At 42.7% G+C, this 14,901-nt stretch overlaps 1 protein-coding gene across 9 annotated transcripts in view; it reads right to left on the bottom strand.

The window, feature by feature from the left end:
- Nucleotides 1-6,826: 6,826 nt before the first annotated feature.
- CNOT1 (CCR4-NOT transcription complex subunit 1) overlaps nucleotides 6,827-14,901 on the bottom strand; it is a 159,059-nt gene continuing 150,984 nt past the window's right edge. For all 9 annotated transcript variants that reach the window (XM_087940247.1, XM_087940245.1, XM_087940249.1 and 6 more), the window contains 7 exons: nucleotides 13,635-13,736; nucleotides 12,467-12,640; nucleotides 10,473-10,622; nucleotides 9,939-10,119; nucleotides 8,320-8,452; nucleotides 7,915-8,049; nucleotides 6,827-7,831 (listed from right to left, as the gene is read on the bottom strand). In XM_087940247.1, coding sequence (XP_087796373.1) covers nucleotides 7,753-7,831; nucleotides 7,915-8,049; nucleotides 8,320-8,452; nucleotides 9,939-10,119; nucleotides 10,473-10,622; nucleotides 12,467-12,640; nucleotides 13,635-13,736 — 954 coding nt within the window. In that variant the 3' untranslated portion in view covers nucleotides 6,827-7,752. The remainder of the gene's footprint in view (nucleotides 7,832-7,914; nucleotides 8,050-8,319; nucleotides 8,453-9,938; nucleotides 10,120-10,472; nucleotides 10,623-12,466; nucleotides 12,641-13,634; nucleotides 13,737-14,901) is intronic.

The following is a 14,901-nucleotide window of genomic DNA, read 5'->3' as shown; positions in this document are numbered from 1 at the left end:
CCCTAGGTAGTCTAACCTGGAAGTCAGAAGATAGTTGGGCTTTTAGCAGCTTCCTTAGCACAGCTAAGGTTTATGTGTTGTTCTATAGTCTCAGTATAAATTAAAATATTGTTCAGGTACACAAGTGTTGTGACTGGAAGGATCGATCCTGCCAGGAATTTTGACTCTGATGACTCTGACAATGTAAGGTTGGAGCCTGCTGTGAATGTGGAGTCTGAATTATCAGAGGACACAGACGTGAGCCAGGAGGATGAGAGATTGTCACAGAGACAATCCTCCCCAGAACCTTCGACTTCGTTTAGACCAGCATATGAGTCAGAAGTTTCCAGCGAGGAAACTGATAGATCGTGGATTGATGCCAGAACAAGAAGAATCAGGAAACGTCAATCTGGGGGGAGGCGTCAGGACAAACATTGATTGGAGAGACTGACACGCCTATCCAGGTGATTTAAAGAGGCGTGCTGACTCTCAAGCTTCGCTTGGAAGCAAAGTGTTTGATGAGTCGGAAGAATACGTTTGAAGTGGTTTTGTGAGTTATGGACAATTCTGTTTAGCCTGACAGGTTCCGGGAAGTTTGCCAAAAGACTGGACAATTGTGCTAATTTATTCCTTTTGAATTCGGTTTTGTTTTTGTTTGAATATTTTGAATTTTGAAACCTTGTCTTCTCATCTAAGTATATAGGTGAGACATAACACACGAGTATCCCTTGTATAAGTATTCATGTAGGACTTTATTTATTAGCTGCATGAACACGGCTGGTGCCCCCTGGAGTCAAAATGGCATCACCCGAAATTGGTAACATCCTAAGGGGCAGTTGAATGTAGTCTTCCACTCGTCTCCCTCTCTAATCCTCACTCAGTAGTAACTTCCCTCAAGTCCAGCTTAGTAATGAACTTCCTTTGACAAGTAACCCAACGTGTCTTTCATCAGGAGGTACATGTCCTCCACACAAATGGTGTTTATACCCCTATAATCAACGCACATCCTCAGGGACCCATCTTTTCTTTGAAAAGCACAGGATTTGGCCAGCTGGATGAATCCCCTAGTTAGGTGCTAAGCATCTCCATCTCCCTGGACATCATGGAATATACTTGGAATCGCTTTTTGAACATGGAATTCGTTTTTGATGATTTGTGACTGGCACCTGGCGCTTTCCCTATTTCCTGTTGCTTAGCCATTTTCTTTTCTTGTTCTCGGAATCATTTGCTGGATTCCATTTCTTTAGCCAGACTAGCCCTCTCAGTCATTTCAGGGCCTACGATAAAGCAGATAGTGGTTCCACGTGGCTCCCCAGCCTTATGCTCACTGGCTCTATCAGGTAGGTCACTGGCACAAACACACCCCATAAGGGAACGAACCATCTAGCTGTTCAAATCCCATAGGCCATCTCAGTTTCTTACTGTGTTTCTTCGACAATAAGACGTGAGTTTTTAGACAGAACAAGCATTTGGGCTTATTTTGGAGGAGGCCTTACTTTTTTTTTGAGGTGCAGCAGGCCAGACTCGGTGAGCTGGACATGCCATAAATGGAGGAGAATGCATTGGAGCCCAAATGCTGGGCCTCACCAGAACAGGGATTTTGCAGGCATCCCAGGCATGTAAAGGCCACAAAAATCTCTGGGCTGTTTGCAACTTGAGCGAGCCTGTGTGTAGGAGTGGCAACACTGCCATGAGGCCTGCCACACTGGCACAGCCTCCTGGAGGACACCACAAGGCTGTATGGCATTGCACTCATGAATGGCAGCACCTCCGTGAGCTTCATCACACCAGCGCAGCTGGTATCCTGCTGTGAGCGGCTGCACTGGTGTATCCAAACTTGTGGCAGTGCCACCGCTTGTGCACACAACGCCAGAACAAGCCTTGCAAGATCCTGGGATATGCTGAAGGGTCAGAATGGAGCCTTCCCTATGAAAGGCAGGAAAATTGGAAGGAGACCCCCCGCCATCCCTCCCCCAGTCTGCATCGAGTTTGAGGGATGGACAGACAGGAAAACTCCCCATCCTCCCACCACTCGTAAAAAAAGTTCTGCAGCCGTCACTGTATCCTAGGATTGCAATGCTGAAGGTTTGGAATGGAGCCTTCCTCATAAAAGGTAGGGAAAAGGAATCCCCAACCGCCATCCTTCCCCCAGTCCACATCGAGCTTGAGAAATGGACAGACAGGAAAACTCTCCATCTTCCTGCCATTGGTGGAAAAAGCTCCACTCAGAGCTCCACTCCTCAGCACTGCAATCCTGGGATACGCTGAAGGCTTGGAATGCCTCTGTTTCAGGGCAGAATGACTTTCGGCCATCTCTTTCTGGACTATGGAGCTGCCATCGTTGGGATTTGGGCCACCTCTTTCTCATTAAAGGACCAGCACAGGTGGAGGCAGGCATGCTGGAGGTAGAGATGATCCTAACGCACTTGCCCCTTCATCCTATTGTCTCTTGGCTTGCCTGGAGCTGCACCAAACAAGCACCAGCATGGGGTGTCTGGATCGCCTTCCTCTTCTATGAGACCAATCCATCAAAGAGAACTCTGTCATCCAACAAGCCTGGCGTGGTCTTCTGCAAGAGCGACAGAGAAGGGGACTATGACCCGATGGTAAGTGGCACCATCATTCCAATGACTGCCAGGGTGGAGATACTGGTGTCCTACTCGGAAGTAAAAGTCACCATCTTGACCCTATTAGATTCAGAGTGCACCCGGTGCCTGATCAGCTTGCCGACAGTGGAGAAATTGGTACTACTGTGTTTCTCAAAAAACATGACCCATCCCAATAAGCCCAACCCTAATTTTGTGGGGCCGGGCCTAAAACCTCTACCTCAAAAATAAGCCTGGGGGGTGGGTGGGCGTAGCCAGCACAAATGGTGGCGCAGGGGGTTGGGGACAACTGTCGGGCTGTAGATGCAGCCCTCTGGCCCCTTTTTCCCCTTTCTGGGGCAAAAAATACCTCTTTTGCCACTTTCTGGGCACAGCGCTTCTGCTTGTTGGGCTGCTTCCAAGGCTGGCAGCTCCGTGGCCGGCTGGTTTGCTTTTTCCCTCTTTTTGGGAGGCTTGTGCTGTAGCACCAGGCAGAGGCAACCATTGTCATCTTGAACATCTTGAGTATTGGGAAGGAATACAAGAACAGAAAAACTGCTCTGATAAGAAGCTGTTAAAAGCTTCCAACATCTGATTGAATTCCTCAGGGTGAACAATGTTCTTCTGCATGATCAAATTTGGGGAAGAAGCAAACTGGTGGATTGAGTGAGAAGCTGAGGAAGAAGATTGAGAACTGGTGGTAATTGTTCAGGTATTCTTAAAGATTCAGACTTCAGGACTCTCCAGCAGGAAATTTGAATAACTAAGAAAATACGAGAAGCAAGGAAATTCAAATGCAAGGAAATTCCTGACCACATGCCACAGCCCTTCGATAGTACAGCTGCGGAAGAGATTTGTCAGAATGGAGATGCAGGGAGCAGCATCAATAAAATCATCCGTCCTGGGAACAGGGCTTGGGACTAGCCAAGTGTTGGCATCCTTGTCCCCATCTCCACCCCAATTATGAATTTTCTTTCCTGTTGTTTGCAGGAAAATCAATACCCTGGACTAGATCCAGGGTACTCTGGACAGTACTTCTGTTTCAGCCTGGAGACTGGGTGCTTGTAAAGCTGTGGGGAGCAACAACCTCCTTGGGTCAAAAGTGGAAGGGACCATTTCAAGTGCTTTCGACTACTCAGTACTTTTAGTACTGCTTTCGACTAGTAGTACTTTTAGTACTACTCATACTAAAAGTGGAAGGCCTGGCACCTTGGATAGATCACTTCCAGAGTGAAGAAATACCCACAATCTGCTATTCCAGATTCTTAGACTGGGCAGCCTGCGACTTCCTCAGTTTAGCTTAGACAATAGTTCTGGAACCAAAAAGCTCCGGAACCATAGGTGTGTGAGCGGAGACATACCACCTCTCAATTAGAAATTTTCCCCAAAAGGTATTAGTAGCTCTCCACACTAGGAAAATGAAACCATATGACAGGGGTGTTAAACTCAATTTCAGTGTGGGCCACATCAGGGTTGTGTTTGACCTTAGGGAGTCAGGGAGGACGTGGCCAGCTCAACATCATTCCCCAGCTGTTTTCAGTTATGACAGCCTCCTGCAACCCACTGCCAGCAAAAATGGAGCTCCGGAGGGCCCTCCCGAGCTCCATTTTTACTGGAAGAGGCACCACAGGCCAGTCCTTGGTTGTTTCCAGGGTGGCCCCATGGGCCAAATCTAAGCACCTTGCGGGCTGGATCTGGCCCCCAGGCCTTGAGTTTGACACTCCTGGCATATGACCTATGTAACTGTGCTCTTCCCATCCATCTATATTATACCCACTTTATCTGAAAGGCAGTTTAATTACCTTGTTCAGTGGGCTCAAGTCTCTCAATAATGTTATGTATTGTATACAAAGCAGTGAGGGAAATCTAGCTAATGAGACTGGGGAGTTTTTTTATTTGCTGCAGCAAAAGATGGTATATGGCAAATGACAGTTCAGAACAGGATGTCTCTAAGGTATGGTATTAGCATCAAAAGGTGTGTGTGCATTACTTGGACAATGTTGTGTGTAGATTCTGGGTAAATTAGAGGAACTCCACAGCCGAGCTACACACATCACAGAAATAGCAGCAAACCCAGGGGGTTGAAAGAATAGGAAGGCAGATGGAATTGACTGACAGGATGGCTATCTAATTTCAGATGGTTAAGTGTTGTGGCTCCGGGCTTGGATTCAGCTCCTGTGATTGATATGAGTTCAAGTGAAGAGGTTATGGCAGAACAATATGAGCCGGCCTGGCTTACTGATTGGACTGATAACCAGGATGAGGAGATGGACGTGACAAAGGACGACAGACCTGATGTATTAGAATTGTCAGGACCTTTGACCTCCTCTGGTTCCTTATCTGATCAACAGCCGGGAATGGCTGACAGGGAAGTTTTGAGAGAGTCTTCTAGTGGAGATGAGAACTTGGAAAATTTGTGGTTAAATGTAAAAAATAGAAGACGGTTGAAAAGGCAAAATCAGCTGGAGCGAATGAGAAGAGCAATTCAGTAAATTAGCACATTGCCTCAATGAGTATAAAAGGACACAGCTGGGCTGGTACATTTCGCCAGGAACAAAATAACTGAGTGAAGGCGTTACAGCAAGGAGCTCTGAGGCTGGAGATTTATTGCCAGGACTGGTTTGCCGGACAGAGTAAAGATTTATGCTGTGGTTTCTGCCAGCTGTTATCTTGTAAGACTTCTTTCCGTTTGATTTAATTGTGAAACGGCTGCTTTCTGTTTTGTTCGTTTGAATTTCGAAGGGGAGTCATAACAGTTAAGTACCCTGATAATGACCCTGACAGCCATAATCCTTGTTCTCCTAATCACGTTGTGGATTACAATGTCTTCTGCTTTGCCTTTCTGCCTGTAAGCAAATTACGGGATCTCTCTGTAGACATGCTTGGTGAATCATGGAAAGTTAAACCATTTTCAGATTCAAAAGGGGGAAGGGATGATGGGCTGTCTGCTAAAATAAAGCGAAGTCATGGCACACACTTGAAAATAAATCTGGAAGCCTGTAATTGTGGAGTTTGCCTCACAAGAACAAAGACTGCTTATTCACAGGAAATATGCACGTGTAAAAACTTGTAACAATTCTGGGTAGTTAGAAAGCTGATAAAAGTAACGGAGTAACAGATCTCAGCTAGAAGTTAGGAATAGATGGCCTAGAGCAAACAGAATGTGTATTAGATAACTTGTGGAGCCTTCATTAGCCAAGGCTTAGGAATAGGGACAGCTAGAGATCAACAGAACAAATTGTTAGATCATTATTAAAATGTTTATTAGATGATATTTCTTATTATCCTACCTTGTCCCACTTCAACCTTAGTGAAAATTTATAGCTTTCTTAATCCTTTGTTCTTGGCTCTTGACATTTTGGCCAGGACCCCTTTTCCTTGGAGTTCTCCAATAAAAAGGCAATCAAAATTGCACCTTATGTCTGACATCCTTCATTGGCCTTGGCACCAGGCTCAGACCTGAATTGGGAACTTCAGTCAAACCAACAATCTGAAGACATTTCCATGGTCATGTGGCCAGCATGACATCATGTTACTGAAGTACCACTGAAGTGGTACCTATTTGCATGTTTTCAAACTGCTAGGTTGGCTGGGGCTGGGAGGACATCTAGTACGCAGGACTCAAATCCAGCTTTCAAGCCAACAAGCCCAGCATCTTAACTGTTGAGCCACCACTGAGCCCCTGCTCTATCACTGGAGGTTTTCAAAAATAGACTACAGACCTCTTTGAATGGGGCCATGATGGCGAACTTATGGCACGCGTGCCGGAAGTGGCACAGAGCCATTTCTGCTGGGACATGCGAGCCATTGCCCAGAACAGATCCACTGTGCATGTGTGCGCGCTCCCCCGCTAGCTGATTGTCAGGTATCTGCTGTGCATGCACGGGGGGACGCACACGCATGCACGGGACGGGACGGGGGGCCACATGGGCATTGCACTATGGCATGCGAAGACAAAAAGGTTAGCCATCGCTGGCATAGGGTCTCCTGATTGAGGAGGGGTTTGGACTAAAGATTTCCAAGGTCCTTTCCAGCTGTAAGATTCTATGTTCTGTGTTCTAACATCTTACCTCATATCCTCAGTACTATATTGTGAATCTTGAACTTTTTGGAATTAACTTTGAGTGGTGTCTCAATTTTAACTTCATGGAATGAAAGTCCTTTTAAATTTGTGTTTATTTTTCTGTTAGTTTAAAAATAAAATAAAAATGTTTTGCTTCTCTGACTAACTGTAATGTGGAAGGTGTTGAGAGAATGAGACATTTGCTGCTTGTCATGACTTTAATGTTTAACTGCAGAAGGCATACATACAAGAAATGGGAGAACTAAAGCCCAAGAGAACTAGAAAGGCTACAAAATACAACACATGGACCAATACATTTACAAAACATTCAAAATCCTTACAAAATGGGCTGTATTGGTCCTTTTTGTTCTTTTTACAAACTCAAACTTTGTGGCCACAGGGGAGCAGTTAACAGATTCACATCCTCCCCTCCCAAATTTACAAGCGTAAAGAAAGAAAATGTATAGGCCTGGTAGTTTCTCTTGCTAAAAGGATCAGCCCTCTTCCGAAGGACTGGAGGTTTCTCTCTGCCAAGGAGTGCCCGACTCCATTGGCCGGCCTCGGGTGGCAGCATCTGGTATGGGAAAAGCAACATCCTGGGTCCCAACACTCTCCCACCTTCCCCTTAATATTCTATAGGATCCTGAGCATCCTTTGTTTTTGTGATTTAGAAGTCCCACCCCCAAGAAAAATAAGTTACATAATATTTAAACTGGCGTTTCCATACTCTTTGGGAGTCCGGGAATGTCAGATGAGCAGATCTGCCCCAGACAAGGGCTTGGCATCAGCAGCCACCACTTTATTATAAGCTGGTCAGGCACACATTATATGCCTCTCTTGAAACACAATATGCACAAATCCAAAGTTCCAACAAATATTTCTGTTCTGTGTATTTACAATAGTTCAAAATTATATTCACAGTATCTTCTGAATTTTGGCCAAGAGTGAGAAACTGAGTTTTCAACTTTGTAACATGCCCATGTGGGAGATTTCTGGCCAAAAGACCTGTGGTTTAAGCCCAGGAAGGGGGGGGGGGGAGGAGAGAGAAGGCAGCCCCACCCATTTTCTTCTGTCAGATTGATAGAGAACTCCAGGCTGGCATCGTTCCCACAAAGTTAGCTTCTTCTAGCTGGCTCCAGTTCCTTCCATTACTTGCTGTGCCTGTTTCTGCCCCATACAACACTGTGCGACTGACTGGAACAGCCTAGAACAAGGAGGAAGGACTTAATTTAAAAACAAATAGATTAATCTCCCAAAATGAAGTCACAAGGCTTCAGATTTACTCACTTTTCAATTTCTGGAGCACAGTGAACAAACTCATGGTTCCAGAATTTAAATGCTGGATTTTTAATCAATTCAATGAAGGTGATTAAGAGGCCCCAGGGATGAGGCCTATTTACAATCAGTCGTTCTAACAAAACCCTATAAAAAAACCAAGATGAAATTATGAAAATAGGCAAATAGCAGAAACAATTACAAAGCCTTTTAGGGTAAACAGCAATAGCTCACTGAAGTAGCTGCAGTGACATTGTCAACATCTTAGTTTTAAATCTGGAGCTTGCTATCCCCTTAAAATTTAACAGGCGTAATCTGGCTTTCTGGTTAAGATTTTTTTTTTTTTGCAACTCTTGGTCTGCAGAGGAGTAAAACCCCGTTGAGTCTCATATATCTTCTCCTCATTCTCAACAGTACCTGGTGATCTGCTCTTGAATAGCTTCTGTATTGGCTTCTGCAAACAAGTAAAGCATGGTGCAGCTGAAGTAGTGCGTGTGGCTGTTGGGATATCGCAACTGATTGGCAATCGCATTCAGGAAGAGGTACCGACCTAGAATGGAGCACCAAGGGAAAAACACAGAAAAGACAAGTTTGCTTTTATCTAACACCTAGTGCTCAAATTTGGTGCCCTATATTTTGTTCAAGCTGGAAAGAGGCTCAGAAAATTGGCCTGGTTCATACAACTTAGTCAGCCATTTTTCTGGGCCATCAACAAACATTTTTGTGGTATTATAAGAACTAAGGATGTTGGTGTCCAGAGGTGCCATAGGGTAGTCTAGAGAGGCCCTGCTTTTGCCCTTGTCTCAGTAGGGAGCAAGGAAATTCTCCAGGAAAGAGGTTGGCTGCCAGAGGGAGCTTCTTCAGCCTCAAGTATGTCACTGGCTGCATGGGTAAGTAAGAATGTTGGGTTTTTGATACATGAAACACCACTATTTTGTGGTCTGCATTGGTGGCCAGCAGGTTTCTAGATGCATTTCAAGGTGCAGGTTGTCCCCTTCATGGCTGGGGGGAGGTTACCCAAGGTATTGTCTTCTTTCAATAAGGAGCCCTAAAACAAACTGTACTTTGTTCTGTACTTTACAACTCTATAATCTCCATATTTGTTGGGGATAGTAGATACTGGGAGAAACAGATTATCTGGATCCCTGTCAATCAGGATTCAAACTAGTCATTGCAGGAGCTCGCAGCCTTTCTTCAGCAAGATTAGCTAGTATGCTTAAGAATATGTCGGTCAAGTGTTGGAAGTGCAATCAAACTCCGGGTTCATATTACCACATGTGATTGACATGTCTGAAAACAAAAAAATACTGGACTAAAATACACAACTGGCTAGAAAAATGATAAAGGAACATACAGATTTAAAACCAGAAATGTTTCTGTTGGGCATCATACCAGATGAATACAGTAAAAGGAATACATATTTAATAATACATGTATTAACTGTGGCCAGAATAGTGTTCACACAACATTGGAAGGGCAATGAGATCCCAAGAGAAGAAAAGATAATAACAAAAATTTTAGAATGTGCAAAAATGAATAAATTAACATTTGAAATTAAAAGACACTGAATATTTTGAGGTATGGGTGCTGTTTTATTGGTGGTTAAATGAGAGAAACAGGAGTTAGAACTTCAAAAACTAGAAGAGAAAGATTAATTTTAATATTAGGGTTAACTTGATTTCAATTAATTTAGATTAGTACTAATAATATGTATCAATGAGGGAAAATCACTTATAATTATTACAGAATACTATTATTATTACTATGATGAATATTACTCAGAAGAATTGTAACCAGACAACACACTGTTTATATGGATTTTGAAAATGTTGCTCTTTCTATTTATATTAATAATAATAAAAAATAATAATTGTCATTTACTCTAGTTGTGAAATAATTAAATAAAAGTTGAAGTGAAATAGTTAAATAAAAACCATTTCTGGGGGTTTGGTGTGGAAAATATAAAGGATGGTCCCATGACCCATAAAATCATATTTGCAGCTTTATTCCCCAATCCTCTCTTGCTTCTGGGTTACCTTCTGTGTCCAGATCGACAGCAAGGTTCTGGAAGATGTCCATGTGGGCTGAATGGGTGATGGTGCTCATGGATGGTGTGCTGCCCTTATTATGAATGTGTGCAATCGCTTGTGTGCCAACATAAAGCACCAAGGCATTGATCAGCTGAATATTGTAACGATTGCCAGGCTCATTTGATACCTGGTGGAACAAAGGCAAAGAAGGAGAATTATTCATCAGGAAGACTTCTAAGGAAGAGGGAAATTAGATAAAATTCTGGGAGCAAGCAGTTTCTCTGCTTTTCCTACCACTCACCAAGCAACAACTCTACAACTTAAATATACAAGATTTTAAAAGCAACGGTATCTGAGACATATTAAGCATGTAATGCAGTAAAACCTAAACCTTGCTGGCTTTTAAAATGTCCAGAGGAGGAGGGGGGGAAGCATGATGGAGTGGCCCAGAGATTAGACCTGCTTAATAAAACACCCATCTGTGGGGCAAATGTCTAGTGCCACTCTCACTACAAATTTGATCTTGAACAAAGGTCTCACCTGCAAGTTGCTGCGCAAGTCGGAGAGGAACGTGACTGGAGAACGAGTTTTGAGATAGGAATCCAAATCCTTCTTGAACTGAGGTGGCATTACACCAGTAAAATTGGTGAGGATCCGTGGAGCAATATTGATCTCGCTCAGCATGTCAACCTGTCAAGAATGCACCCAACAATCTTAACACGGTTAGCATGTTTTCTAAGAAGCACGAAGTAATTTTACAGACAGTCCGACTTACAACCATCCAGTGATTGTTTGAACTTAACGACACTGAAAAAAGTAACTTATGAACACTTTTCACACAACTGTTCAAGCATTTCCGTGGTCAGGTGATCAAAATTTGGTCACTTGGCAACTGGTATGTATTTATGATGGTCACAGTGTCCCAGGGTCACTGTTGCAACCATCTGACAGGCAAAGCCAATGGGGAAGCCAAATTCACTTAACTGTGTTACTTAGCAATTGAAATTTTGGTTACAAGTCAAGGACTACTTGTACTTGATGTAAGAATACAAGCTGCAAGAGATGTCAACTTTTCCTTTAGCAACATTTTCATTCATAATTTACTCCTATATTTGTGAGAAAGCTTAAAGAGCCACAGGAATCTTTTCATCATGTCTCCATTCAACCAAAAGCAAGATTTTCTTGACAAGATTATCCAAAAGGCAAGATGGCTGCTTCGGTTGTTCAGGCATCTCAAATCTCCACCACTGGTTGCTTCCTGCTCCTCAGGGTAAAAAGCCTTCCCTGTGCATACCCCCTGAGCTCCTCATAATGGAGGGTAAGTATTTTTCCTGTCTTTTAGAAAGGGAATCAGTTTCCTCTTGCAGCATGCCTCATTCTTGTCTTCAGGGAAGAAAACATAGGGCATTTCCTGCAGGGCACAAGAGCAGTTTCCTACATCTCTCACTTCCTCCAATGGAAACAAAAAAGCTGAATTCTCCCAAGAGCTCTGTTCTGTTTACTTATAGCAATAGCAACAGTAATTAGACTTACATATCACCCCACAGCGCTTTATAGTTTACAATGACAGTGTATTTCTCCCATCCAACAATCTGGACCCTCATTTTACTGACCTCAGGAGGATGGCTGGCTGAGTCAACCTTTAGCCACGTCAGGATCGATGATGTCCTGGCTGACTCAGCCAGTTTCAGAGTCTAAAACTAACTCAGTGCAAATAATGTTCCCTCTACCAGCACTCCGGCAAAATCAGGGATGCAGGAGAGCTCCTTGGCTCTTCATCTCTTCCCCCTAACTGCTCTCCCTGTCGCTTCACTTATGCTGCATCCATCATGCTGTGCTAAGTGGGATAGAGAGGCAATTATCTAACTGAACAAACTGGGATATTTGGTGCTTTCCCTTGCAGCATGCTTTTGAAAGAAATATATAATGAACTAAGAGAAAAGATGGAATTGAGGTCTGCCACACCCAAGGGACACCAGAGTGCAAACTGAGACCAAAACTACACTTTTGGATGGCAGGAGGGTCAAAAGACAAAGAAATAGTAAAACAAATTAGTTAATTGACTTCTTAGGAAACATTGTCTCTTGCTTGAGAGGGTGGCTGGATTAGAAGCCTTCCAAGACCCCTTCTTATCATGTTATTCTATTTGGTGACCAGAATTGGAATCAGCAACTTGATTGTTAAACAAAGTAATCGCTAAGCAAATCTGCAACTATTCTTATGGTCTTACTGCAGCTTTCCTTTGCTTTATAGGCCTGTTAAAGTTGTAAATGTGAGAATTTGTCATAGCATTATTTTTTTCATCACTTCTTTACTGTGAAGGGTTGCTAAACAAGTCACTAAATGAGAACTAGTTGCAACACAACATACACGGTCTTAAATCTTTCAACATTACAGAACTTGCAGTTTATTTATTTATTGAATTTATTTGTTGCCCATCTTGTAACAAACAACTCTGTATGGCTTCCAGCATTAAAACAATAAAATCCTAACACATAAATACCTTAAAAAAATACAAGTACCAATTATCTTACCTTAAGGTTGGGAGTGAAGGGGTCAGGAAGCCTCATATTACGTGGAAAGGCACTCAAAATCAGATTCCTTAGCTGAATACAGTTTGGAGGAATCACATCACAAAATCCATAGTGGTAATCACAAAGGAATTCTGGGAAATCGTGTAATAATACCAGTAACACACGCAGTGTTCCCTATGAACAGGAGCATTAAGAGGATAAATTACCAATCTATCATGAGAGAAAGTGTGAAAGGCATACAGCATAGACACTCAAGACAGCAGAATTGCAGTTATTTATTTAGCGTATGGCATGTTACACATGGACTAGCAATATATATTAACATTTCATACCCCAATAATATATAAATGTTAAAAAGATCTATATTCAAATACCAATGTCTACTCCATCTAACCACTGAAGCACAGCATCATTTATATTAAAAAAACAGATACTGGACTGGTAGAAAGCCCTCAGCAATCACGATGTGATCTACAATTTGACATGGGAGCCCAGTCACAGTGAGGGGAGGGTATCAGGCCCCATTGATACAAAGGCCCCAGCAGACACCATATGAGGTGTGACTGCCATTCAGGGTTGTCCATTGCTGATGTGGTAGTTCAAAGCCTAACACCTTTGTTGTGGGGTTATTTATATGTCTTCCTATGTCTGGGTGTTTGGCAACCCATTTGGCTTTCCATTGGGAATCCATGTTAAAGTTCCTGGGCAGATGTTGCGCAAGGGCCAGTGGCAAAGACCTGGATTAGAGTCTTCTGGCTGGTAAATGAAGAAGGTCGGCATGCACCGGTAGGAGTGAGTTGTTCATAGTTTTTGTAAGCTGAAAGTCAAATGTAAAAGATATGGACTCTACCAATGAGTTATATAGTCAGTCATGATGGAATAATCCTAGAAATATCACTAGGTATCACTAAAGTGAATTTACTGTAACCAACTAATTTTGTAAAAAGTAGCATTAATGAGCACTCAGATATGTGCACCCTGTTTTCAGCTAAATTTAAGAGCGTATGTTTTAAACAACAGTAAACAGTAATATAGCAATCTTTACATGGGAAACTAAGGAAAAGCATTGTTAACTCCTTCAGTTTGTTACAGGAATTAATTAGCCATTCCATTTTCTTCTAGTCCGTTCCAATTTCCCTTCTCCTCATCAAATTGTCTCCTAATTTACCTTGTACAAAATTTGCATAGGCTTGGCAAGTTCCACATTTCTCAGGAAAGGAGCCAAATATTTAAACAGGTCAATCAAGAGTTGTGCATACATGGGCCAACCCTAGAAAGAGAAAGTAAGGAATGAGAGCAATGTCATTTTTGCTAGTATGTTTCCAACACTTCCCATCTAACTCCAGTGATTGTACTCAAATTTGTACTCAACAGCATATCAGGACAATTCTAAACATCTTTGAGCTCCCAGAAGCCAATGTAAAAGCATACATTGGAAGGAAATGGAACAATGAATTGGCTTGCCTGGATTGATTTTTTAATAAATATTAAATTTATTTGCTGCCCATCTTGTCATGGTGCTAACTCCAGGCAGCTTACAACAATAAAATGTAAAAAAGATTGAAAAAGTAAACACAACAATAAAACAATAAACAACAGAAGTACAATAATATGAAATTAAAAATATTTTTGTCAAACTTGGCCAAAGAGCTATGGTTGGGGAGGTTAACATGCAGCCTTTTATCCTTTCTGTCTTGTTCAGGACAAAGGTTGTGATCATTTGACCTTTGATTTCTCCAGTGTCGCACTTGAATTAGTGCTGGGAAAGAATATGAAAAATTCCAGAACTTTTCTAAGAATTTGAAACTGACAGCATGATGTGGAGGTCAATAGACAAAAATAGATTCTGTGGTCTTCAAACCTTTTTCCTCACAGCTATGTGAAGAGTTTGTGACACTCTTGCTTAGCAACAGCCTGGCAATGGTTTGAAGAGCAGGTAGCAGTTGTGGCTAGGAAAGCCTTTGTGCAACTTATATCCTCCCCTGGATCAGGAATCACTGTGTTCAGTTACTCAGATCATCTCATGTTTAATGACTGCAACACACTCTACATCAGCGGTTGCCAACCGGTGGGGTGCAGCCCTTGAGAAAATTTTGGTGGGCCTCAGAGAAATCTCACTCCCAGAGCACCTCCACAAAGCAATTAATCCAGGCTGCGCAGAAACACAAGGCTGCGCTGCCCACGTGGCCCGCAGGAACCCTCACCCCTCACTCCTTACCCGGCAAACTTGCCTGCTAAAATTGCTATTTTTCCTTTTTCTGACCATCATCTGTTCTGCTGTGCTGGGAGATTTAGATTAGCTAGGAAGCAGGAAATAGTTAGATTTCTTGCTTTCTAGCTAGTCTTTAGAACTTCGGCTCAGTACAGTCGAACCTCCCTTAGGACTGAAGGTTTGCTTGCAAGCAAATTCAGTGCAGACTCACAGCAAGCAAATT

The sequence above is a fragment of the Pseudonaja textilis genome, chromosome 11, assembly GCF_049901715.1.
Source record: "Pseudonaja textilis isolate UNSWEBS1 chromosome 11, rPseTex1.2, whole genome shotgun sequence".
Classification (NCBI taxonomy): Eukaryota; Metazoa; Chordata; class Lepidosauria; order Squamata; family Elapidae; genus Pseudonaja; species Pseudonaja textilis.
Note: the sequence above shows the minus strand (reverse complement) of the source record. Positions and strands in the feature narration are given on the sequence as shown.